The sequence below is a fragment of the Cherax quadricarinatus genome, chromosome 22 (genome assembly GCF_038502225.1).
Source record: "Cherax quadricarinatus isolate ZL_2023a chromosome 22, ASM3850222v1, whole genome shotgun sequence".
NCBI lineage: Eukaryota > Metazoa > Arthropoda > Malacostraca > Decapoda > Parastacidae > Cherax > Cherax quadricarinatus.
This window is the reverse complement of record NC_091313.1, coordinates 37156238-37181793: the sequence shown is the minus strand read 5'-3', so window position 1 is coordinate 37181793 and position 25556 is coordinate 37156238. Positions and strand designations below refer to the sequence as shown.

The 25556-nt window shown below is 44.6% G+C and overlaps 1 protein-coding gene across 1 annotated transcript in view; it reads right to left on the bottom strand.

Annotated features, from left to right (window-relative positions):
• Positions 1–25556, bottom strand: part of LOC128689622 (balbiani ring protein 3-like) — a 127491-nt gene that overhangs the window by 22166 nt on the left and 79769 nt on the right. The window contains exons 13-15 of the mRNA XM_070087711.1: positions 23212–23448; positions 11607–11852; positions 8875–9023 (exon numbers count right to left, since the gene is read on the bottom strand). Coding sequence (XP_069943812.1) covers positions 8890–9023; positions 11607–11852; positions 23212–23448 — 617 coding nt within the window. The 3' untranslated portion in view covers positions 8875–8889. The remainder of the gene's footprint in view (positions 1–8874; positions 9024–11606; positions 11853–23211; positions 23449–25556) is intronic.

Here is a 25556-nt window from a genome sequence, read left to right as displayed (position 1 = left end):
CTGCCAGGGGTCTGTTGGTAATCCCCCTTATGTGTGCTGGGAGGCAGTTGAACAGTCTCGGGCCCCTGACACTTATTGTATGGTCTCTTAACGTGCTAGTGACACCCCTGCTTTTCATTGGGGGGATGGTGCATCGTCTGCCAAGTCTTTTGCTTTCGTAGTGAGTGATTTTCGTGTGCAAGTTCGGTACTAGTCCCTCTAGGATTTTCCAGGTGTATATAATCATGTATCTCTCCCTCCTGCGTTCCAGGGAATACAGGTTTAGAAACCTCAAGCGCTCCCAGTAATTGAGGTGTTTTATCTCCGTTATGCGCGCCGTGAAAGTTCTCTGTACATTTTCTAGGTCGGCAATTTCACCTGCCTTGAAAGGTGCTGTTAGAGTGCAGCAATATTCCAGCCTAGATAGAACAAGTGACCTGAAGAGTGTCATCATGGGCTTGGCCTCCCTAGTTTTGAAGGTTCTCATTATCCATCCTGTCATTTTTCTAGCAGATGCGATTGATACAATGTTATGGTCCTTGAAGGTGAGATCCTCCGACATAATCACTCCCAGGTCTTTGACGTTGGTGTTTCGCTCTATTTCGTGGCCAGAATTTGTTTTGTACTCTGATGAAGATTTAATTTCCTCATGTTTACCATATCTGAGTAATTGAAATTTCTCATCGTTGAACTTCATATTGTTTTCTGCAGCCCACTGAAAGATTTGGTTGATGTCCGCCTGGAGCCTTGCAGTGTCTGCAATGGAAGACACTGTCATGCAGATTCGGGTGTCATCTGCAAAGGAAGACACGGTGCTGTGGCTGACATCCTTGTCTATGTCGGATATGAGGATGAGGAACAAGATGGGAGCTAGTACTGTGCCTTGTGGAACAGAGCTTTTCACCGTAGCTGCCTCGGACTTTACTCTGTTGACGACTACTCTCTGTGTTCTGTTAGTGAGGAAATTATAGATCCATCGACCGACTTTTCCTGTTATTCCTTTAGCGCGCATTTTGTGCGCTATTACGCCATGGTCACACTTGTCGAAGGCTTTTGCAAAGTCTGTATATATTACATCTGCATTCTTTTTGTCTTCTAGTGCATTTAGGACCTTGTCGTAGTGATCCAGTAGTTGAGACAGACAGGAGCGACCTGTTCTAAACCCATGTTGCCCTGGGTTGAGTTGACCACTAAAACTCTCTGCTGTAATGTTACGTCCCTAGCCCTTAAGCCACCTAGCCTACCCAAAACCCTGCTCGTAACTAATTCCGAATTTATCTTCCTACTCTCCTGCACTTCCGCCATGTACCATATTCCACAAACCTTAATTCTGTCCACTACTGACCATCCCAAACCCTCCCCCAAGCCCCCTCCCACCCAATCCCCCACCTCTAATAGTCTCGACTTCATTAAATTAACTCTCATACCCGTGGCGTCCCCAAAAATCTGAATGATTCCACCAACTTTCCTTAGATCTTCCTCATGCCTTACCAGCACAGTAGTATCATCTACGTACCCCACAATCCCCCCCCCCGCCCACCCCCCCTAATCCCATGTTCATTCATCACCTCATCCACCAGCCCATAAAATGGATTCTGTACGCAGGCAAACAATAACTGAGAGAGTGGACAGCCCTGCCTCAAACCTCTCTCCATCAGTACTGGGTCCCCCAACTTACCATTAACCTGTACCCTAATAACTGCTCCCTCATACAAGGTTTGCACCCATCTCACCACCTTCTCCCCCAAACCCAACTGTTCCAAACAAACTTTTAAGAAATCCCTATTCACACAATCATACGCATTAGCCCAATCTAATCCAAGTATTCCCCCTCCGGTGCAGTCCTCAATAAAATCCCTTATGTGACTATGCCCGTCCCTCATACTTCTTCCCGGAATGCCAAACTGTCCCCCATGTACCACTGATCCTAGAACCTTCTTCAGTCTATTGCCCAGAATTTTAGCATAAATTTTATAATCTGCACACATTAAGGATATTGCTCTATAATCATTCAATACTTTCCCATCCTTCTTCTTCGGCACCAACACAACGATCCCTGTTTTCTGGGTCTTCCCCATCCTCCCACTGCTCCACATATGATTCAAGACTTCCACTAACCCATACCTAATGCATTCCCAATAAACTCTATAAAAATCATTCGGTATTCCATCAATGCCCGGCGTCTTACCCTGACTCATCCCGTAAACCGCCTCCCCCACCTCCTCCTCACTAATACTACCCTCCAGCATTTCCCGTTCCTCTTGTCCCAATACAATAGTATTCTGCATAACCCCAAATACCTCCTCACTGACAACTTCCTTGTTCCTCCTCCATTTCTCCCTAAACCAATAATCAGCATAACCACTAATATCATCTGTATCAGTAAGACCTTGACCCACCACATATCCTCCCCCCCCATCAGCGACCACTAGATGCGCTATGGTAGTCACCATCTGCCTTTCCCTAAATTTTCTCAGGACATAACCTGATGGTCGATCACCCTTTAACACCTCCTCTAATCCTGCCCTAACTCTAATCGCGTTAAACCTTTCATTATGCAATCCTTCAATCCTACTCCTTAAGCCATCCACCTCACCTCGCACATCTTCCCTTCCCCCCCCCCGTCGTAAACAGCATTCAGCTGTCCCTCCAGGTAGTTTTGCTAACCATATCTCCACCTTGCCTGTTCCTTTCCACGTATCCTAAAAAACTCTGCTATTGCTGTCTTTGCCCGCATCTCCCACCAGTCAAGCAAATCCATCCCACCATCCCTACCCTCCCAGCAATGTCTCCACCATTCCTCAAAGGATGAGCCCTCATCCCCCTCCTGCAGAAGCCTCACATTCAATTTCCAATACCCAGCATATATGCGTACTATACCATCCACCCGCAGATCAGCTATCACCGCCCTGTGATCCGAAAAACCGACATCAAAAGCCCTCACTCTCTCCACACCAATCCCCTGCATCACATATATCCTATCTAACCTCGCCCCATAATTCCCACGAATGAACGTGTGCTCCACCCCATACTCCCCCTTACCCACCACATCTACAACTCCTACATCCCTTAACACATCCCTTAGCGCACCTAAAACACATCCTGCCCCCCTCGGCGACACATCACCATACCTAATCACACAGTTCCAGTCACCTCCAAGTACAGTTATAGAAGGTAAACCTCGCAAATAATACATCAAAACATCACGTACAAAATCAACTTTGACTCTAACATTGTTACATGCCGGCATATATACACCAATGAAACATACTCTCCCCACCCCCCAGTGCCCATCTACCCTTACAACCCTCCCCCCTCCCCCCTCCTCCCAACCCATGACACGCAATGGGCTGGTCTCCTTTACAGCTACTGCTACCCCTCCTTTTAATTGCAAAGCATTACTGACAAACATTTTATAACCCCTCAAACTCAATTCACTCCCTAACCTATGGTTATGCTCCTGCAAAAAACATACATCCACATCAAACCTTCGTAAAAACCACTCTAACCAAACCCTTTTTACCTCAGATTTAAGCCCATTGACATTTATTGTGACACACTTGAATTTGCCAGAAGAGGGGGCTTACCCCTATGCCTCTGTATCTTACTCACTTCACCTTTCTCAGTACCTGTACCATTTTTATCCTTTTTTCTAACCTGTCCACCAGCCCCTCCTTGCCCCCCCCACTGATCTTCCCCGGTACACCCCCTCCCCTGCTTGCCTTTTCCCATACAACTACCCATGACTTCTTCCCGGGTCTCTGCCCAGGTGTTAAAACCTCATCGAGGTCAAAAGCACCCGCAGTTCTTTTTCGTGAGCTCTCACTCACACACAAATCTACGTCCTGCACGTCCTCCTGATGGACTTCCACCACCACTTCCATGTCCTCTCTGTCATTCCTCGGACCCTTCACCTGTCCCTGCTGCTCAACCATCAGCTGTATCTCACTTGACTTCTCAGGACCATCCTCCCCGGCCACCTTCTCGTCGAAAAACTCCTGCAGAACCGCTTCCAGCAACTTCTCCTGGGTAGACTCTTCCACGTCCACCCGTCCCTCAGGCGATGGGGGCCCCTCCCCTGTCACCTCCGGGAGGGTAACACAGGTACCGACCGTCGATACTTCCCGTTCTACTTCTTCACTCCATCTACCACTCGTCACTGCTTCCTCCTCTCCCAACTCAGGCATCAACTCACATGGTCTCTGCTCCACTGCCAACGTACCAGGAGCCCTGGTAGGCTGCCTTCTAGGACACTGTGCTGCCATATGTTCATATGAGCTACATAGTCGACAGGTCTTTCTCTGGCCGGCATAGTGTACAAAGACTTGCGTCCTGGACTCCACCAGCATGACATAGGACGGTATAGGCCTAGCCAACGTCATTTTGAGGGTATAAGAGCCCTCAGGTCTTCCCTTATATGGCCCCTCTGTCCATACTCCCATCGTTGCCGAATGGACTTTTCCGTAGTTATGGAATACCTCCTGTATACTATACGCCGTCGCCTCGAAAGGGACATTTCTCACCTTCACCCACGTATAGTACCTGGATACGTCATGCAGAACAACCTCCACTGCCAAGTTCACTGTCACCTTCCTCTCCTGGTACTCTTCAACAAGTCTGTCGTAGACGCCGGTATGATTCAGTTTCAGGAATACTCTGGTCATCCCATTTAAGGCAACACCATGAACTTCCTCGTTGGGGACACCATAGGCGTCCCTGATGATAGCAGGCAGCAATGTATGCATCGTTGTTCCAGTAAGTGTGCCACGTATCAGCTGTATACAAACAGTGTTAATCCGCTGTCCCACTCGGTACGCCATTTTGTCTTCTAGTTGCTAAAGGTCACCACCAGAGGGCAGGTGTAGCTACTAGGCGTGCGTCCTCTCTCCCCGGAGGTCGAGAGACGAATAAGGACACTTATTGTGTTGTCTCTCAATGTGCTCGTGGCTCCCTTGCTTTACATCGGGGGAATGTTGCATCTCCTGCCGAGTCTTTTGTTTTCATAGGGAGTGATTTTCGTGTGCAGGTTGTATATTTTCATGTATCTCTCTCGCCTGCGTTCCAGGGAATACACATCAAGGACCTTCAACCGTTCCCAGTATTTAGGTGCCTTATCGTACTTATGTGTGCCGTGAAAGTTCTTTGTACACTCTCCAGGTCTGCAATGTCTCCAGCCTTGAAAGGGGCTACTAGTGTACCAAGCTTGTAGCCTGTCCAGGTCTCTATAATCCTGCCTAATCCTCATCCGTTTTAATTCTCCTCATTAACTTCACATCATCTGCGAACAGGGACACTTCTGAGTCTATTCTTCCGTCATGTCATTCACATATACCAAAAATAGCACTGGTCCTAGGAATAATCCCTGTGGAATCCCGCTCGTCACAGGCGCCCACTCTGATACCTCGTCATGTATCATAACTCGCTGTTGCCTCCCTGTCAGGTATTCTCTGATCCATTGCAGTGCCTTTCCTGTTATGCATGTGTGATCCTCTAGCTGTGTTGAAGGCCTTCTTGCAGTCCAGGAAAATGCAATGTACCCAATCTACGCCCTGTGTGTGTGTGTGTCCCATAGCTCGATCGCTAGCGCACTCAGCTCACACACTGAGGTCCGGAGATCGAATCCCCGGTACGGCTGGAAAAACATTAGGACGTTTCCATAAGACACCTGTTGTCCATTTTCACCCATCAGTATAAAATGGGTACCTGGGTGTTAGTCGACTGGTGTGGGTTGCATCCTGGGACAAAACTGACCTAATTTGCCTGAAATGCTCAGCATAACAAGTGACGTTCTATACAGCAGTATGTCACTGGTGTCAGCTAGGCATGTATACCTTGTACATGTACTTGTAGATATAAAGATATTATTATTATTATTATTATATTATGTGGCACCAGGAATATAGCAAATTATGTTTTTGCAGTGATAACACCAGGAGGCAGCTCTGACGAAAACTCACACTCACACGAGCTTTTAAATCTCTGCACAAAATTCAACTTAAACCAGAAAATAATAGAGCCTACTAGACTGGAAAATACACTAGACCTCATCTTCACTAACAATGATGATCTGACATGAAATGTCACCATATCAAAAACAATATACTCAGATCACAACATAATCGAAGTTCAGATATGTATGCGCGGAGCCCCAGACCGACAAAATGAGATTAGTCACGAGGGAGCATTCACCAAATTCAACTTCAATAACAAGAACATAAAGTGGGACCAAGTAAACCAAGTCCTAACCGATATAAGCTGGGAAGATAGACTAAGCAACACAGACCCCAACTTATGCCTAGAACAGATTAACTCGGTGGCACTCGATGTATACTCAAGGAGTAGATGTAAAATAGAAAGAGACAGGCGCTCCCTTTACAGGCGATGAAAAAGAATAACAGAGCTGCTAAAAGAGGCCAATATATCTGAAATGCGTAGGGAGTCACTGGTCGGAGAAATAGCAAACATCGAACTTAAGCTAAAGGAATCTTATAGGAGTCAGGAATCGCGGGAAGAACTAAAAGCCATAAATGAAATCGAAAGAAACCCATAGTATTTCTTTTCCTATGCCAAATCAAAGTCGAGAACAACGTCCAGTATTGGGCCCCTACTTAAACAAGATGGGTCCTACACAGATGACAGCAAGGAAATGAGTGAGCTACTCGGCTACAGTGATAAGCTCTGTTCCACAAGGCACAGTACTCGCTCCCATCTTGTTTCTCATCCTCATATCTGACATAGACAAGGATGTCAGCCACAGCACCGTGTCTTCTTTTGCAGATGACAGCCGAATCTGCATGACAGTGTCTTCCATTGCAGACACTGCAAGGCTCCAGGCGGACATCAACCAAATCTTTCAATGGGCTGCAGAAAACAATATGAAGTTCAACGATGAGAAATTTCAATTACTCCGATATGATAAACACGAGGAAATTAAAACTTCATCAGAGTACAAAACAAATTCTGGCCACAAAATAGAGCGAGAAACCAACGTCAAAGACCTGGGAGTGATCATGTCGGAGGATCTCACCTTCAAGGACCATAACATTGTATCAATCGCATCTGCTAGAAAAATGACAGGATGGATAATGAGAACCTTCAAAACTAGGGATGCCAAGCCCATGATGACACTCTTCAGGTCGCTTGTTCTATCTAGGCTGGAATATTGCTGCACACTAACAGCACCTTTAAGGCAGGTGAAATTAATGACCTAGAAAATGTACAGAGAACCTTCACGGCGCGCATAACAGAGATAAAACACCTCAATTACTGGGAGCGCTTGAAGTTCCTGAACCTGTATTCCCTGGAATGCAGGCGGGAGAGATACATGATTATATACACCTAGAAAATCCTAGAGGGACTAGTACCGAACTTGCACACGAAAATCACTCACAACGAAAGCAAAAGACTCGGCAGACGATGCAACATCCCCCCAATGAAAAGCAGGGGTGTCACTAGCACGTTAAGAGACCATACAATAAGTGTCAGGGGACCGAGACTGTTCAACTGCCTCCCAGCATACATAAGGGGGATTACCAATAGACCCCTGGCAGTCTTCAAGCAGGCACTGGACAAGCACTTAAAGATGGTACCTAACCAGCCGGGCTGTGGCTCCTACATTGGATTGCGTGCAGCCTGGTTGATCAGGCTCTGATCCACCAGGAGGCCTGGTCACAGACCGGGCCGCGGGGGTGTTGACCCCCGGAACTCTCTCCAGGTAAACTCCAGATGAATCTAAGTTCAGCTGTGTAGTAGCACTGGATATTGCTGGTTCTATTGACAGAGGATGGCACCAAGGGTTCTTGGCAAAATTGCAGCACTGAGAGTTGCCGGCTCTGCCCTATGCATCTGTAGTGATTATCTTCAAGGTAGATCTCTGAGCGTAGTTCTCAATGGGACAGATTCAGCAAAACACTACTGGAGCAAGCGTGCCACGGTAAAGTGCGCTTGGGCCATTGTTATGGAATATCTACTTCAATGACCTATTCATCTTATCCTAGAATCCCAAGCATTTGCAGACAACTGTACTCTAACATTTACTTATCCAAGAGAGGAAATGCTAGCCGCTGTAAGTTACATCAATCACCAGCTAAGAGCTATTATCAGCCTGGTTAAAACGATGGCAGGTCTCATTTGCTCCTGAGAAAACACAAATTATGATGGTATGGTCTCTAGTCACCATGATGGGAATGCTGGAGCAGTGCTAAGACTGAACGGGAGTGTTGGTACCAGGGGAGAAAGTTGATATCCTTGGGGTGAAATTTGTCTCCAAACTGCAAACAAAGCGGCTAGGAATCTTACAAAACTTTTCTGTATCTCGCATCTCATTAACAGTAGAGGTTACAAGATTCTGTGTGAGGCACAAGTGCGATCACACCTTGAGTATGCTCCGCTTAGTTCGATTGTCTGAACTTCGTCTCATATATGACTTCTTGACAGAAAGAGAACAGAGCAAGACGGCTTAACTATTACTTCAGCAGAGCAAGTGAGGCATGTTATGAGTATGTTACATTTTATTCGGAGTATGTCACACTCCCACATAGGCTGCTTCCCAACCAGCGAACCAGGTGCTAAGGGTTTAACGATCAGTAGGGTACCCATCGTTAAATCAGTACCTTGGTTCATTGGCCAATCACAGGAAAATCTAAGTTATATACTATTGTTGAGTATTATTTTCTCCACTTTGAATCCCATTACGACCAGGTCGCAGGCCATACTTTACCTGGGTTTGTAGCAGAAAGTAAACGGCTGCAGATAAACACTGTAAGTATATATATATATATATATATATATATATATATATATATATATATATATATATATATATATATATATATATATATATATATATATATATATACATTACATAAAACAATCATCAATAATTAAAAGACTGACCTGAAAATATTTATCTTAATAACAACACACACACGTAGCATCAGCACATTCTGTCGTATCTTTGCTTGCAGTTTCAGTTGACGAGCAAGCAGCTCTGCACACACCTGTATTGGTGCCGTTAGTGCACGTTTGCTGCAGAATAGGGCATGCTGTGGAAGATAACAAAATATAGAGGATATTGCAGAAAAGTCAAACACAAAATAAGTTTGATCATTTCCAGCCCACCAGTGTCGTATCAAGTAATTTTTATCTCTTCCCTTTTTTTAAGTCAAAGTCACTTTAAGCCAGAGTGTTATCCACCCACACCTGTGTTACCAAGGTCCTGCAAGCAAAGTGTTATCTAACTACACATTTGTTGTCAAGGTCACTACTAGCAGTGTTATCTACCTACACATGTGTTATGAAGGTCATTTGAAGACAATGTTATCTACTGACGCATGTGGTGTCAAGGTCACTGCAAATAATATAGAAGTTGTCAGGGATGCTTTACCACATTGTTATGTGCCCCTATATGTCATGTGATGGATGACTTATAAACTCGTAAAAAATACCTTGGCATTATTCACATATATGCATTTTCCCCTATTACGCCTCTGTTAATAATCTCCTTGTAGGTTTAACGCTTCTTTTTTAATTACAGTAATGATGTTCATCAACTCTCACAAATGCTATCTTGTTCATTAAACATAATCATTCTCCCCACAGCTGTACCATAAATAATAATAATGAAATCTTTTCAAACCGAGTAATGTTTTTTTACAATTTTTGCAAAATTTTATTAAAAAAGTAACGATTAAAGCAATTTTGGCACCTATGTATCTTCTGACTTTGTTCCATGTATACTATCTCTCCCAACTTCCACTCTTAACATTTCGCTATCAAACATCTGTCTTAATTTCCAACAATATATTCTTGTGCAGCCGAGAATAGAAAATTATCGTCGTATTGAATTTCCCCAGACTCTTGTATCTCAATACAGGACAGATAGAAAGACCCAGAACTACTTCCCGTCACAACATGAGCAGTGACATTACTACCGTCCCACACAACATGAGCAGTGACATTACTACCGTCCCACACAACATGAGCAGTGATATTACTACTGACCCACACAACATGAGCAGTGACATTACTACTGACCCACACAACATGAGCAGTGACAGTACTACTGACCCATACAACATGAGCAGTGACATTACTACTGACCCACACAACATGAGCAGTGACATTACTACTGACCCACACAACATGAGCAGTGACATTACTACTGACCCACACAACATGAGCAGTGACGTTACTACTGACCCACACAACATGAGCAGTGACATTACTACTGACCCACACAACATGAGCAGTGACGTTACTACTGACCCACACAACATGAGCAGTGACATTACTACTGACCCACACAACATGAGCAGTGACGTTACTACTGACCCACACAACATGAGCAGTGACGTTACTACTTGCTGTCACATCAATTTCTTAACATCCTAGAGGTTCATGGCTCGAGGTTCTTCTAAATTATAGAAACCGCTATGATAGTTGAAGTTCCATGAGATTCTGATGAGATCTGATTCATGACACCTTCTTCTTTGAAAGTCAAACTCCATTGCAACAACCTGTGATTCTTACCAATTTATCACATGATTGTCGAAGTGTCGGATCACAGTGAAACCCGGTGTCGCACTAAGATTAATTCTTCTTTGTCCTGGAACCTTGTTTATCCAAATGTACTTGGAAAATGAAAAATATAGGTTCTTAAATGCAAAGTTGCAATTAACGTAAGGTGAACTTTAGTGAAGTCAAGTGAGCTGAACTGTTGTGAAATCACCAGGTAAAGTTATGGAGCTAAAAGCATATTTTTAGAAATTCCCTGTTTTTTTTTTTTCCAATGATTTTCTTTGATGAACCCATGATGGAAACATTGTGTTTGTTTCCTCACACCAGCTGTCCCTGTTTCTCCAGCAGCAAGTAGGTACCTGGATGTTTGCCGACTGGAGTGGGTCGCATCCTGGGAGGTGGTACTATACCTCAGATAGGGCTGGGACTTTGATATGAGCTGAGGTAGGATAACAGCTCTTAGCCTGTAAAACTGATTTGTGTATAAATGAACAGTTCAGCCCACCTGACCTCACTGAAGTTCAGTATACTTATCCTGTACCTTTTTCCTACATAAACCCATGTTTCTCATGCCACAGTTATGTCTAGAGTAAACAATGTCCCAGAACTCAAATAAAAAGCGCTAAAAGTGTTCACTCACGCGTCGTTAAGCACATCCAAAGTCTTACAGAAACTATTTCAGAATACCAATATGCCAGTCAGGTAGCCGATTTCAATAACCCATTACTATGGAGATAAATATGCAAAGGCGATGGTATCGTGAATCAGTCTTCAGAAGTATTTCGAACAATTTCATTTAAAATTAAAGCCAGATAACTTCTGAAACGTTAAGCAGATGATATGAGCTGACACACAACTCACTTCTAACCTCATGTCAGGCACTCTGCTAAACTGTTTATTCATCCACTCTTTAGTTTCAGTTTATCTCACTGTAACCTAATTAGGTCCTTTATTGGGTGAAATGTCGTCAAGAATACTTCCATGAAAATGAATTTGTGTCTTCTTTTCAGGCAATGACACTGATACTTATTATGACAACAAGAGAAAAGGAAGAATTGCTGTTACAACTTGTGGAAATAGTAACATTACACAACATTAACACTACTTACAATCACAGCTCGTGCATCCTGTGATACTAAGACAATTCGCGTTGTCTCTTGTTTGGTAAGTGGTACTGCACAGTCGAGTGTCAATGCAAATGGCAGGATCCGCAAGAGAAACGTTGCAGGTAACCAGACTTGAGGTGCAACACACACAACCGTGGTTCACGCAGCCACTCACTACACGCTCCGAGGGAAGGCAAGACAGTCTGCATCTTCCATAGCCGTTGTCACAGGAACTTTCCTCGCTACATGCTGATAAGAAATACATTTATGACATAAGACAACAGAATCTATGGTCACTACATTCTGATCAAGTACACTTGTATAACATGTGATCATCAACCCTCGTCAACTTGCCTTGATGATTAACAATACAAGAATAGCGACAGACAACTGAATATAAGTTATGTATTGCTAGAAACTGGTTTACCGCTTCTTTTTGATAATCATGATGATGATAATAATTATAATAATAATAATAATAATAATAATAATAATAATAATAATAATAATAATAATAATAATAATAATAATAATAATAACATTGCTGGACACTACAATTTATATACGAATTTTGTCAACTTATGAAAAGTAAATTTTACAAACACACACACACACACACACACACACACACACACACACACACACACACACACACACAAGAACCTGGGAGGGAAGACTGGGAGGTAGAGCTCACAAATATGGAGGAAGAGTGGGGAAGGAATTTAGCTGAGCTCGGCAGGGTATTGGAGGAGATGATAGCCGAAGAGAGTAGGAAGTGGGGACTACAAGTCCCTTAGAAGAGGAGCTAAAAAACCTGAAACAGAATAGAGAGACAAATGACAGTACAGGAATGACATCAGGGACCTATATACCAGTCACAGACGAGGGGGCTGTAGGGACTCAGGAAAAGATGAGCACAGGAAGACCAATCGTGAAGCCTGCAGTCAATGCAGGAGACAATACCTATGCAGAGACTAACAGTCAACTACAGTGGCAGGGAACAGGTGAGCAGGGAAGACAGTCCACTGAGCATAGGGGCTGCAGCAAGGGCAGGGGTTGAAGGCAGGAACGTCTCGATGGAAGGAGATACAACACCTCAGAGGATGCAAAGAGAGACACAGTGGGAGGAGGAGAGGGAGAGGTCAATGTTTGTCTACGGGCTCCAAGAAGTTGAAGGGGAAACCTATGATGAAAGAATCCAGGGGGAGAAGAAAGCGATCGAAGGTATCTTGAAAGCAATAGGAGAGGGAGACATGACCTAGGTGGCAAATTTTCGGAGGATTGGTTGGTTTGCACGCAGAAGGAGACGACCTGTCAAAGTAATCTTCAAGGCAGAAACAGCTCGAATCAGGATCCTGCAGGGGAAAACACGACTAAGGGACAATTCAGAGTACTGGAGCATGTACCTCTATCACGACAGAACACAGGAGGATAGGACGAGACTGAGAGAGAGGGTACAAAAACGAAAGGAGGAATGGGAGGCATCGATGAGGACGAGCAGAACCCAGACTCAGGTGGAAGGAGAAATACGCCCTACAGAGACACCCACAGAAGGACTCCAACCACAACAACCCCGAAGCAACTGAATAACTTCAACCAAAACCTGCACACTGTTCCCTCTACCACCACCCGCCCACCACAAACGCCACATCTACAGCAGCCCCTTTTGGGCACTCTGCCCCCACCCCCCCACCACAAATCCCACTCACACTTGGACAATCCCAATGCAGCTGAACAATCTCAACCAACACCCACACATTGTTCCCTCTGCCCCCACCCCCCCACATCACAAACCCCACTGCCACAGCAGCTTCCTATGAGCACTCTGCCCTCACCCCCCCCCACCACAAATCCCACCCACACCACAAACTCCCATATCCCCCCAGGGCTCCCGCCCCCCCAACCCCAATATTCTCCCAGGTCCACCGTGATAGACAAGAAGCTGAAGGTGTGGTACACAAACACAGATGGAATAGCAAATAAATATGAGGAATGGCACGAAAGAATCAACGAGAAGTCCCCGGACATCATAGCAGTCACAGAAACGAAACTCACTGAGACAATAACAGATGCAGTCTTCCCACCGGGATATCAGATCTTGAGGAAAGATAGAAGGAGTTTAGAGGAAATGGTGGGCATGGACGAGATTGGAGAAAGGGACTACATAGCAGGCACAATTCAATCTGGGGAACATAAGGTAGTCATTGCTGTGATGTATAACCTACCACAGAACTGCAGGAGGCCAAGAGAGGAATATGATGAGAACAACAGAGCGATGGTGGACACACTGGCTGAGGTGGCACGAAGAGCTCAAACGTGCAGAGCAAATTTACTGGTTATGGGGGATTTCAACCACAGGGAGATTGACTGGGAAAACCTGGAGCCTCATGGGGGCCCCGAAACATGGAGAGCCAAGATGATGGATGTGGTACTGGAAAACCTCATGCATCAACACATCAGGGACACTACCAGAGAGCGAGGGGAGGATGAACCAACAAGACTGGACCTTGTGTTCACCCTGAGCAGCTCAGACATTGACGACATCACATATGAGAGGCCCCTCGGAACTAGTGACCACGTAGTCCTGAGTTTGATTACATAGTAGAGTTACAGGTGGAGAGGGTAACAGGAGCCGAATGGGAAAAGCCAAACTATAAAAGGGAGGACTACACAGGTATGAGGAACTTCCTGTGGGAGGTGCAGTGGGACAGAGAAATGGTAGGAAAGACAGTAAATGAAATGATGGAGTATGTAACAACAAAATGCAAGGAGGCATAGGAAAGGCTTGTTCCCAAGGGCAACAGAAACAATGGGAAGACCAAAGCGAGTCCTTGGTTTACCCAAAGGTGCAGGGAGACAAAAACTAAGTGCATTTGAGAATGGAAGAGGTATAGAAGGCAAAGGACCCAGGAAAACAAGGAGATCAGTCGAAGAGCCAGAAACGAATATGCACAGATAAGGAGGGAGGGAGAGCGACAGTACGAAAATGACATAGCATCAAAAGCCAAGTCTGACCCGAAACTGCTGTTTAGCCACATTAGGAGAAAGACGACAGTCAAAGACCAGGTGATCAGGCTGAGGAAAGAAGGTGGGGAACTCACAAGAAACGATCAAGAGGTATGCGAGGAGCTAAACAGGAGATTTAAGGAAGTATTCACAGTGGAGACAGGAAGGACTCTGGGAAGACAGGACAGAGGGGGACACCAACAGGGAATAGACCAACAGGTGCTGGACGATATGCACACAACTGAGGAGGAGGTGAAGAAGCTGCTAAGTGACCTTCATACCTCAAAGGCAATGGGACTGGACAACATCTCCCCGTGGGTCCTCAGGGAGGGAGCAGATATACTGTGTGTGCCATTAAGCACAATCTTCAACACATCCCTTGAAACTGGGCAACTACCTGAGGTATGGAAGACCGCAAATATAGTTCCCATTTTTTAAAAAGGAGACAGAAAAGAGGCACTAAATTATAGACCAGTGTCACTGACGTGTATAGTATGCAAAGTCATGGAGATTATCAGGAGAGTGGTGGAGCACCTGGAACGGAACAAGATTATTAACGATAACCAGCACGGGTTCATGGAAGGCAAATCCTGTGTCACAAACCTTCTGGAGTTCTATGACAAAGTTATGGAAGTACGACAATAGAGAGAGGGGTGGGTTGATTGCATTTTCTTGGACTGCAAGAAGGCTTTCGACACAGTTCCTCACAAGCGACTAGTGCAGAAACTAAAGGATCAGGCGCATATAACAGGAAGGGCACTGCAATGGATCAGAGAATATCTGACAGGGAGGCAACAACGAATCGTGGTACGGGATGAGGTATCACAGCGGGCACCTGTGACGAGCAGGGTCCCACAGGGGTCGGTCCTAGGACCAGTGCTATTTCTGTTATATGTGAATGAGATGATGGAAGGGATAGACTCAGAGGTGTCCCTGTTTGCAGATGATGTGAAGTTAATGAGGAGAATTAAATCAGATGAGGACCAGGCAGGACTTCAAAGAGACCTGGACAGTCTGGACACATGGTCCAGCAACTGGCTTCTTGAATTCAATCCTGCAAAATGCAAAGTCATGAAGATCGGAGAAGGGCAAAGGAGACTGCAGAGTATAGACTAGGTGGCCAAGAACTGCAAACCTTGCTCAAGGAGAAAGATCTTGGGGTGACCGTAACACTGAGCATGTCTCTGGAGGCACATATCAAGCAGATAACTGCTGCAGCATACAGGCACCTGGCAAACCTGACAATAGCGTTCTGATACCTTAGTAAGGAATCGTTCAAGACATTGTACATTGTGTACATCAGGTTCATACTGGAATATGCAGCACCAGTTTGGAACCCACACCTGGTCAAACAAGTCAAGAAATTAGAGAAAGTGCAAAGGTTTGCAACAAGGCTAGTTCCGGAGCTCAGGGGTATGTCCTACGAAGAAAGGTTGAGGGAAATCGGACTGACAACATTGGAGGACAGGTGGATCAGGGGAGACATGATAACGACATACAAAATACTGCATGGAATAGATAAGGTAGAGAGAGACAGGTTGTTCCAGAGAGGGGACACAGAAACAAGGGGTCACAATTGGAAGCTGAAGACTCAGACGAGTCACAGGGATGTTAGGAAGTATTTCTTCAGTCATAGAGTCGTCAGGAAGTGGAATAGCCTAGCAAGTGATGTAGTGGAGGCAGGAACAATACATAGCTTTAAGATGAGGTATGACAAAGCTTTGGAAGCAGAGAGAGGACCTAGTAGCGATCAGTGAAGAGGCGGGGCCAGGAGCTGAGTCTCGACCCCTGCAACCACAATTAGGTGAGTACAATTAGGTGAGTACACACACACACACACACACACACACACACAGTAGGGAAACCGCATGTGCGAGTCACGCCTTCCGTGCTCCGTGACTGTGTTTTTGAGGGTTACCCAAGTGTACTGCAAGGGCCGCTAAGTGTGTCAGGGTGGTGAACAATCCTTGAAGCGATTTACAATTTGCCTGAGCCACATCAGTGTGGGGAGAGCCACAATTTTATAAGTGATCTAGAAAGTGATACTTGGTGGCGCATTCAGAGTGGGCAGGCCTAGTGTGCTCCAGGCGACATTGTCACATGTCTCCCAAGAAAGATAATAAAGTGAAACAAAAGCGTGACCATTGAAAGAAATACAGTGAATAGGGTACATTATATATCGAGAGGAAATGGAGGTGGATCTATGCCAGGACATCACATTGAGCTGGACAATCTACAGGCTGCTACAGCTGCATTGCAAGTAGTACTGTATTCACCTATGTATGGTTGTTAGGTGTGGGTTTTGGTTTCCAATCAACCGCCAAGCTGATTGTGAACGGTCCAACTCTCCTAGTACGATAAAGAATAGGTGATCAAATACTTAATAAGGAATAGCAATTGGTAATTTATGGAACAAGGCAAGACAGGTTTCTATAAGCCTAGGTGGTAGTAAAAGCACAGAGGTGCAGAATAATAGGTAGCTGTGGGTCAGGTCACAGGCTACTGGGCCCAAGGGCAATAGATAGTGAAGAAACTGAAGAAAGGAAAGCTGCAATGGAGAAAATTAAATCGATTCAGTGGATACATAGGGATATGTAATGGGAGAATGAAAGGGAGAGGTCAGTTTTTGTTTATGGGCTCCAGGAAGTTGAAGGGGAAACTTACGAAACAAGAAAACAAGGGGAAAAAATGCAATCGAAAACATCATAAAAGCAATAGGAGAAGATGACATGACCCAGCTGGCAAATTTTTGGAGAATAGGGGGGTTTGCAAGAAGAAGAACCTGGCCAGTGAAAGTGACTTTCAAGGCAGAATTGATTTGGAACAGGATCCTGCAGGGAAAAGCAAGACTAAGGGACATGCCGGCATACTGGAAGGTGTATCTCAACCGTGACAGAATACAAGAAGAAAGGCAGAAACTGAGAGAGATGGTACAAAAGCGAAAGGAGGAAAAAGAGGAGAAGATGGAGATGGACAGGAGAACCCAGACTCAGGAGGAAGATCAAATACAGCCTCCTCACAACTACCTACAGAAGCCCCCCAACCAGGACAACCCCAGTGCAACCATTCTAACCCAAAACACACATGCCATATCCAATGCCCCCACTCACCTCATTACAAACTCCACCCCCACAGCAACCACCCATAGTTCCTTATCAGGTCTCCCACCTTCCCAACCCGCAACATAATCCCCAGACCACAGTGTTAGAAAAGAAGTTGAAGGTGTGGTATACAAATGCAGATGGAATAACAAGTAAGTGTGAGGAGTGGCATGAAAGAATCAAGGACACATCCCCAGACATAATAGCACTCACAGAAACAAAACTCATCAGGATGATAACAGATGCAATCTTTCCACCCGGATATCAAATCCTCAGGAAAGAGAGAGGGAGGAAAGGGGGAGGAGGAGTTGCACTGCTCATTAAAAACCAGTGAGGATTTGAGAAACTGGAAGGAATGGATGGCATGGGCGAAAGGGACTACTTAGTAGGAACAATCCAGTCTGAAGGCCATAAGGTGGTATTTACAGTAATGTACAACCTGCCACAGAACTGCAGGAGGCCAAGAGAAGAATACGACGAGAGCAACATAGCAATGGTTGACACACTAGCCGAGGTGGCCAGAAGAGCTCACATGGGGGCAGCAAAGTTACTAGTTATGGGTGATTTCAATCACAAGGAGATTGACTGGGAAAACCTGGAGCCACATGGGGATCCCAAAACATGGAGAGCCAAGATGATGGATGTGGTACTTGAAGACCTCATGCATCAACATGCTAGAGACACTATCAGAGAGAAAGGTGAGAATGATCCAGCAAGACTGGACCTTTTATTCACCTTGAGTAGTTCGGACATCGAGGATAGCACGTATGAAAGGTCCGTAGGAGCTAGTGATCATGTGGTTCTGTGCTTTGACTACATAGTTAAGTTACAAGTGGAGAGAGTAGCAGGAATAGGATGGGAAAAAACAAACTACAAAAGGGGGGACTACTCAGGCATGAGGAACTTCCTGCAAGACGTTCAGTGGGAGAGAGAACTGACAGGAAAAGCAGTACAAGAAATGATGGACTATGTGACAGCAAAATGCAAGGAGGCAGAGGAGAGGTTTGTTCCCAATTGAAAGAGAAATAATGGGAAGACCAGAATGAGTCCTTGGTTCACCCAAAGGTGTAGGTAGGCAAAAACTAGGTGTACTAAAGAATGGAAAAGGTACAGAAGACAAAGGACCCAGGAAAATAAAAGAGATTAGCCAAAGAGCCAGAAACAAATATGCACAGATAAGAAGGGAGGCTCAGCGACAATATGAAAATGACATAGAATCGAAAGTCAAGTCTGACCCGAAGCTGCTGTATAGCCACATCAGGAGGAAAACAACAGTCAAGGACCAGGTAATCAGACTGAGGAAGGATGATGGGGAGTTCACAAGAAACGACCAAGAGGTATGTGAGGAGTTCAACACTAGATTTAAAAAAGTATAGGTATATACAGTGGAAACTGATAGGACTTCAGGATATCAGAACAGGGAGGTACACCAACAAGTGCTGGATGAGGTACACATAACCAAGGAGGAGGTGAAGAAGCTACTATGTGTACTTGACACCTCAAAGGCAGTGGGACTAGACAACATCTCTCTGTGGGTCGTTAGGGAGCAGAGATGCTCTTTGTGCCACTAACAAAGATCTTCAACACATCCATTGAAACTGGGCAACTCCCCGAGGAATGGGAGATGGCAAATGTAGTCCCAATTTTTAGAAAAGGAGACAGACATGAAGCATTAAACTACAGACCTGTGCCACTAACGTGTATAATATGCAAAGTCATGGAGAAAACCGTCAGGAGGAGAGTGGTGGAGTGCCTGGAAAGAAACAAGTGTATAATCGACAACCAGCACGGTTTCGGGGAAGGAAAATCCTGTGTCACAAACCTACTGGAGTTTTATGACAAGGTGACAGAAGTAAGACAAGAGAGAGGGGTGGATAGACTGCATTTTCTTGGACTGTGAGAAGGCCTTCGACACAGTTCCTAACAAGGGGTTACTGCAAAAGCTAGAGGATCAGGCACACAAAACAGGAAATGAACTACAATGGATCAGAGAATACCTGACAGGGAGGCAACAACGAGTCATGGTACGTGACGAGGTGTCAGAGTGGGCGCCTGTGACAAGCGGGGTTCCACAGGGGTCAGTCCTAGGACCTGTGCTATTTGTGGTATATGTGAATGACATAACAGAAGAGATAGACTAAGAAGTGTCCTTGTTTGCAGATGATATGAAGTTAATGAGGAGAATCAAATCGGTCGAGGATCAGGCAGGACTACAAAGAGACCTGGAAAGGCTACAAGCCTGGTCCAGCAAATAGCTCCATGAATTTTACCTGCCAAATGCAAAGTCGTGAAGATTTGGGAAGGGTAAAGAAGACCGCAGACACAGTATAGTTTAGGTGGCCAAAGATTGCAAACCTCATTCAAGGAAAAAGATCTTGGGGTGAGTATAACACCGAGCACATCCCAGCCACAGCCCGGCTGGTCAGGTAGTGACTTTAGGTGATTGTCCAGCGCCTTCTTGATGAGGCGCACATCAATCAGATAACTGCTGCAGCGTACGAGCGTCTAGCAAACCTAAGGATAGCGTTCCGATACCTCAGTAAGGAATCGTTCAAGACTCTGTACACCATTTACGTCAGGCCCATACTGGAGTATGCAGCACCAGTTTGGAATTCACACCTGGTCAAGCACGTCAAGTAATTAGAGAAAGTGCAAAGGTTTGCAAGAAGACTAGTCCCAGAGCTAAGGGGATTGTCCTACGAAGATAGGTTAAAAGGGAAATCGGCCTGACGACACTGGAGGACAGGAGGGCCAGGGGAGACATGATAACGACATATAAAATACTGAGCAGAATAAACAAGGTAGACAAAGACGGGATGTTCCAGAAATGGAACACAGAAACAAGGGGTCACAATTGGAAGTTGAAGACTCAGATGAATCAAAGGGATGTTAGGAAGTATTTCTTCAGTCAGAGTTGTCAGGAAGTGGAATAGCCTAGAAAGTGACGTAGTGGAGGCGGGAACCATACATAGTTTTAAGACGAGGTTTGATGAAGCTCATGGAGCGGGGAGAGAGAGGACCTAGTAGCAATCGGTGAAGAGGCGGGGCCAGGAGCTATGACTCAACCCCTGCAACCACAAACAGGTGAGTACACACACACGCACACACACACACACACACAGTTCAGACATTTGAGACATCACATATGAAAGGTTTCTCGGAGCTAGTGATCATGTGATCCTGAATTTCGAATGCATAGTAGAATTAACAGTGGAAAGTGAAGCAGCACGAGAAGGACGGGAGAAGCCTATAATCAAATAAGGGAAGTACACAGGTATAAGGCAACTCCTGCATGAAGTACAAAGGGAAAGAGGTAAAAGGAAAGGCAGTAAATGAAATTATGGAACATGTGAACACAAAGTGCAGGGAGGCAGAGGACAAGTTCGTACCAAGAGGCAACAGAAACAATGGAAAGACCAGATTGAGCCCATGGTTTACTCAGAGGTATGGAGAGGCAAAGCAAGTGTGCTAGAGCATGGAAAATGTATAAGCAAAGTGCACAGGAAAACAAGAAGCTGAGCAGAAGAGCCATAAACGAATATGCATTGGTAAGGAGAGAGGCTCAGTGGCAATATTAGAATGACAGCATCAAAAGTCAAATCTGACCGAAAGTTATTATACAGCTGCATCAGGAGAAAAACAACAGTGAAGGACCAGGTAATCACGCTGAGGAAGGAAGGGGAGGAGCTCACAGGGAGCGCCCAGGAAGTATGTTTAGAGCTTAGCACAAGATTAAGGAAGATATTCACAGTGGAGGCAGAAAGGGTTGCAGCAAACCGAGACGGTAGGGAACACCAACAAAGGCTGGACACACTGCACACAAACAAGGAGGAGGTAAAGAAACTGCTATGTGAAATAGATACCGCAAAAGCGGCATCTATCTCACCTAGCCCAGATAACATCTCTCTATGGGTTATGAGAGAGCAAGCAACAGGGCAACTGCCTCAGGTGTGAAAGACAACAAACGTAGTCCCATTTTTTAAGAAAGGAGACAAACAGGTAGCATTAAACTACAGACCAGTGTCGCTAACATGTATAGTATGTAAAGTCATGGAGAAGATTATCAGGACATACATTACTACAAGGTAACAGAAGTAAGACAGGATGTGAGGAATGATTAGACTGCATTTTCTTGGGCTATAAGTATACTTTCGACACATTACCACACAAGAGAGTCTTTAAAAAACTACAGGAATCACACGAATAGCAGGAAAAGCACTCTAAATGATCAGGGAATACCTAACAGGAAGGAAACAATATGTGTTGGTACGTGACGAGGTGTTAGAGCAGGTGCATGTGTCGTGTGGGGTTCCACAAGGGTCAGTCCAAGGTCTGGTGCTATTTCTTGTATATGTGAATGACATAACGGAAGAGATAGAGTCAGAGGTGTTCTTGTTCGCAGATGATGTGGAACTAATGAGGAGAATAAAAGCGGACAAAGATCAGATAAATCTACAAGGGAACCTTCAAAGGATGCAAGCATGGTCCGGTAAATGGCTCCTGGAGTTAAACCCCATCAAGTGCAACGTCATGAAGCTTGGAGAAGGACAAAGAAGACTGCAGATGTACTACAACTTAGGGGTGTCAAAGGCTACAAAACTTACTCATGAAAAAGGATCTTGGGGAGAGCATCATACCGAGCACATCTTCTGACGCGCACATCAACAAAAATAAGACATATATGTAAGGAGTCATTCACGACGCTGTACTCCGTGTACGTCATGCTCCATACAGGAGTATGCAGGACCAGTATTTAAGAAACACCTGGTTGACCAGGTGTGGGTTCCATTCTCGTCAAGAAAATGGAGAAAGTGCAGAGATCTGCAACAAGATTAGTCCTGGAGCTGAGGAGTATGCCCTACGAGGAGAAGTTGAGGAAGCTCAACCTGACGACACTGGAGGACAGGAGGGATAGGGATGATATGACAGTGACATACAAAATTCTGAGAGGAATTGACAAGGCAGACAGAGACAGAATGCTTCAGAGATTGAGCAAAGCAACAAGAGGTCACAACTGGAAGTTGAAAACTCGGATGAATCACAGGGATGTTAGGAGGTATTTCTTCAGTCATAGAGTTGTCAGGAAGTGGAGCAATCTGGAGAGTGATGTAGTGGAGGCAGGATGCATTCATAATTTTAAGAGGAGCTACGATAAAATTCATGGAGCAGGGAGAGAGTGGACTTAGTGGCGACCAACGAAGAGGCGGGACCTCTTCGCTGGCCGAAGAGCCGAAGACTCAGGGAATCAGAGGAAGATGGGCCTGGAAAGGAAGAATGAATGGAAGAGCAAAGTAAAAGGATGGAACAAGAGTGGAAAAGCAAACTAAGCGAGCTTTCCGCGAAAATGGAGAAGAGGCTGGAGGCAGAGAAGAAGAAATCGGAGGTGGGTAGGTACACACACACACACACACACACACACACACACACACACACATACACACACACACATACATACCTACGTTTAGTATTTTACAGACAATGAAAAAGAGTTAAGTACTTACTGTCGCAACACATACAGTCAGGTCCATCACATGTGTAATTTGCTATAGGTTGGAAGCATAATCTACGGTCCCTGCACTCCCCAGGACAACTTGCAACGTTTCTACATGTTGCTAGACGTGAAGTGCAACACTTGCAACCACTTTCCTTGCAGCCCCTGTGTAAATGACGCTCCTCTCTGCCACATCTTTCCCTGCACACTCCATAACCATCATCACAAAATGGCTGGGCACTGCACCCTGAGAAAAATGTATTACCATTCAGATATTAATACATTAAAATGGTATAAAATACCGACAGATTGTTAGGTAAGACACATATGCAACAGTTAGGTATCTTTATTTCGAAACGTTTCGCCTACACAGTAGGCTTCTTCAGTCGAGTACAGAAAAGTTGATAGAAGCAGAAGATACTTGAAGACGATGTAATCAGTCCATCACCCTTAAAGTTTTGAGGTGGTCAGTCCCTCAGTCTGGAGAAGAGCATTGTTCCATAGTATGAAACAATATGAAGTTGAAGTGACAGAAAGATACCTAAAGATACCTAACTGTTGCATATGTGTCTTACCTAACAGATATTAATACAGCATGAAAAGATTCCATGACTCTTTAGCATACTCCATTATCATTTATTGATGACTTTCTATCCACTGCCTTATTTATAGCATACTCCATTATCATTTATTGATAACTTTCCATTCACCGCCTTATTTATAGCATGCTCCATTATCATTTATTGATAACTTTCTATCCACCGCCTTATTTATCGACGCATAAGAAATAAAAAAAGGACATAAAACATCGTAGTAAATGTTGAGATTGTTCAGTTTGTCATCAAGACTACGACTGCCACAATATTCTGCGAGTCATGTCAAGGTGACTTTATTAGAGAAATATATCTGTAATAGCCATAGTAACAGTGTAAGTGAATACCCACATTTCTCTTTGAAAAACTTATTCTCATATGATAACCTTGTCAACATATTGATAAATAAGGCACTTGTGCAACATTTGATTATCTTTAATCTGAGAATTCTCCAGCCAGCGGCTTCTTCACTACTATGCAGGAAACTGTGGTTTTTTTTACTGGTGGGTTTTGCTACTGACAACTTCACCTACAACTTCTCCACCTCATCTGTCTGCAGCATATAAGCTCCGTCTCAGTGAATATGCTGTACTTTTTTCACGATTGATGAACTGAACACATCGACACAAGGCTGAAGAACTGGTTATCACAAATTCCTCATCTTCCACCGTTTTCTGCACTGGACTCAAGAAACCACTGGATGGCGAAACGGTTCCAGAATGAAGATACCCATGTGTTGCTGAAGTGTCTCATTTAATAACTTGTCAGTTTTCTAAGCCATTTATTCAAATTCTTGTCAACATATGAGGAATATCTTATTGCAAAGTTATTCATCATCTTACTGTACAAGGCGTCTTATTCATCACATAGTTATATGTATTTTAGAAGCGTTTTCTGATGGGACCGTGGCTGGCTAACCTCTCGCTTCACACGCTGAGGGTCCGGGTTTGATTCCCGGCTGGGTGAAAACATTTCGACACGTTTTCTTACACCAGTTGCCCTGTTCACCTAGCAAGTAGTACCTGGGTGTTAGCCGACTGGTGTGGGTCGCATCCTGGGGGACAATACTGAATACTCAAACAGAAATAAGACAGACAGTCCCTCGATAACGCACTAACTTTCTTCGATTATCTTGGGTGGCTAACCCTCCAGGGTTAAAAATCGTATCTCTTAAATATTCTTGTATTAGAACGTTGTATATATAACTTCCACATCTCTTATACAAGATATTTTTAATATATATTTTGACATGACTCAAGAAATCGTAATGACACGATTGCAAATAAACCGCGGGTTCAATCCCGGCCGGGGGTATGGTTGATATATTTTGAAATTTTTTCAGTAATTAGAGCGAAGAAATATTTTGATTAAAATATCAGTCAATATATTCATTGTTTAATAAAAAAAAATCATTGCAACTCCGAGTAACTGGTATATGGTACCTGGTATTAGTCATAATGTTTAATAAATCCTCCCATAGTCGAAGTATGAAAGATATTTGTATAAATAAGAACATAAGAACATAAGAACGAAGGAACACTGCAGAAGGCCTACTGGCCCATGCGAGGCAGGTCCAAGTCTCCTACCGGCTTAAGCCAATGCACCCAACCTAGTCAGGTCAGGTCACATTGACTTAAGGGAGGAACACGGCAACCGACCTGGTAGCACAAGCTATCAGGTCCAACTCACACCCACCCACGTCCACTCATGTATTTATCCAACCTATTTTTAAAGCTACACAACGTTCTGGCCTCTATAACGG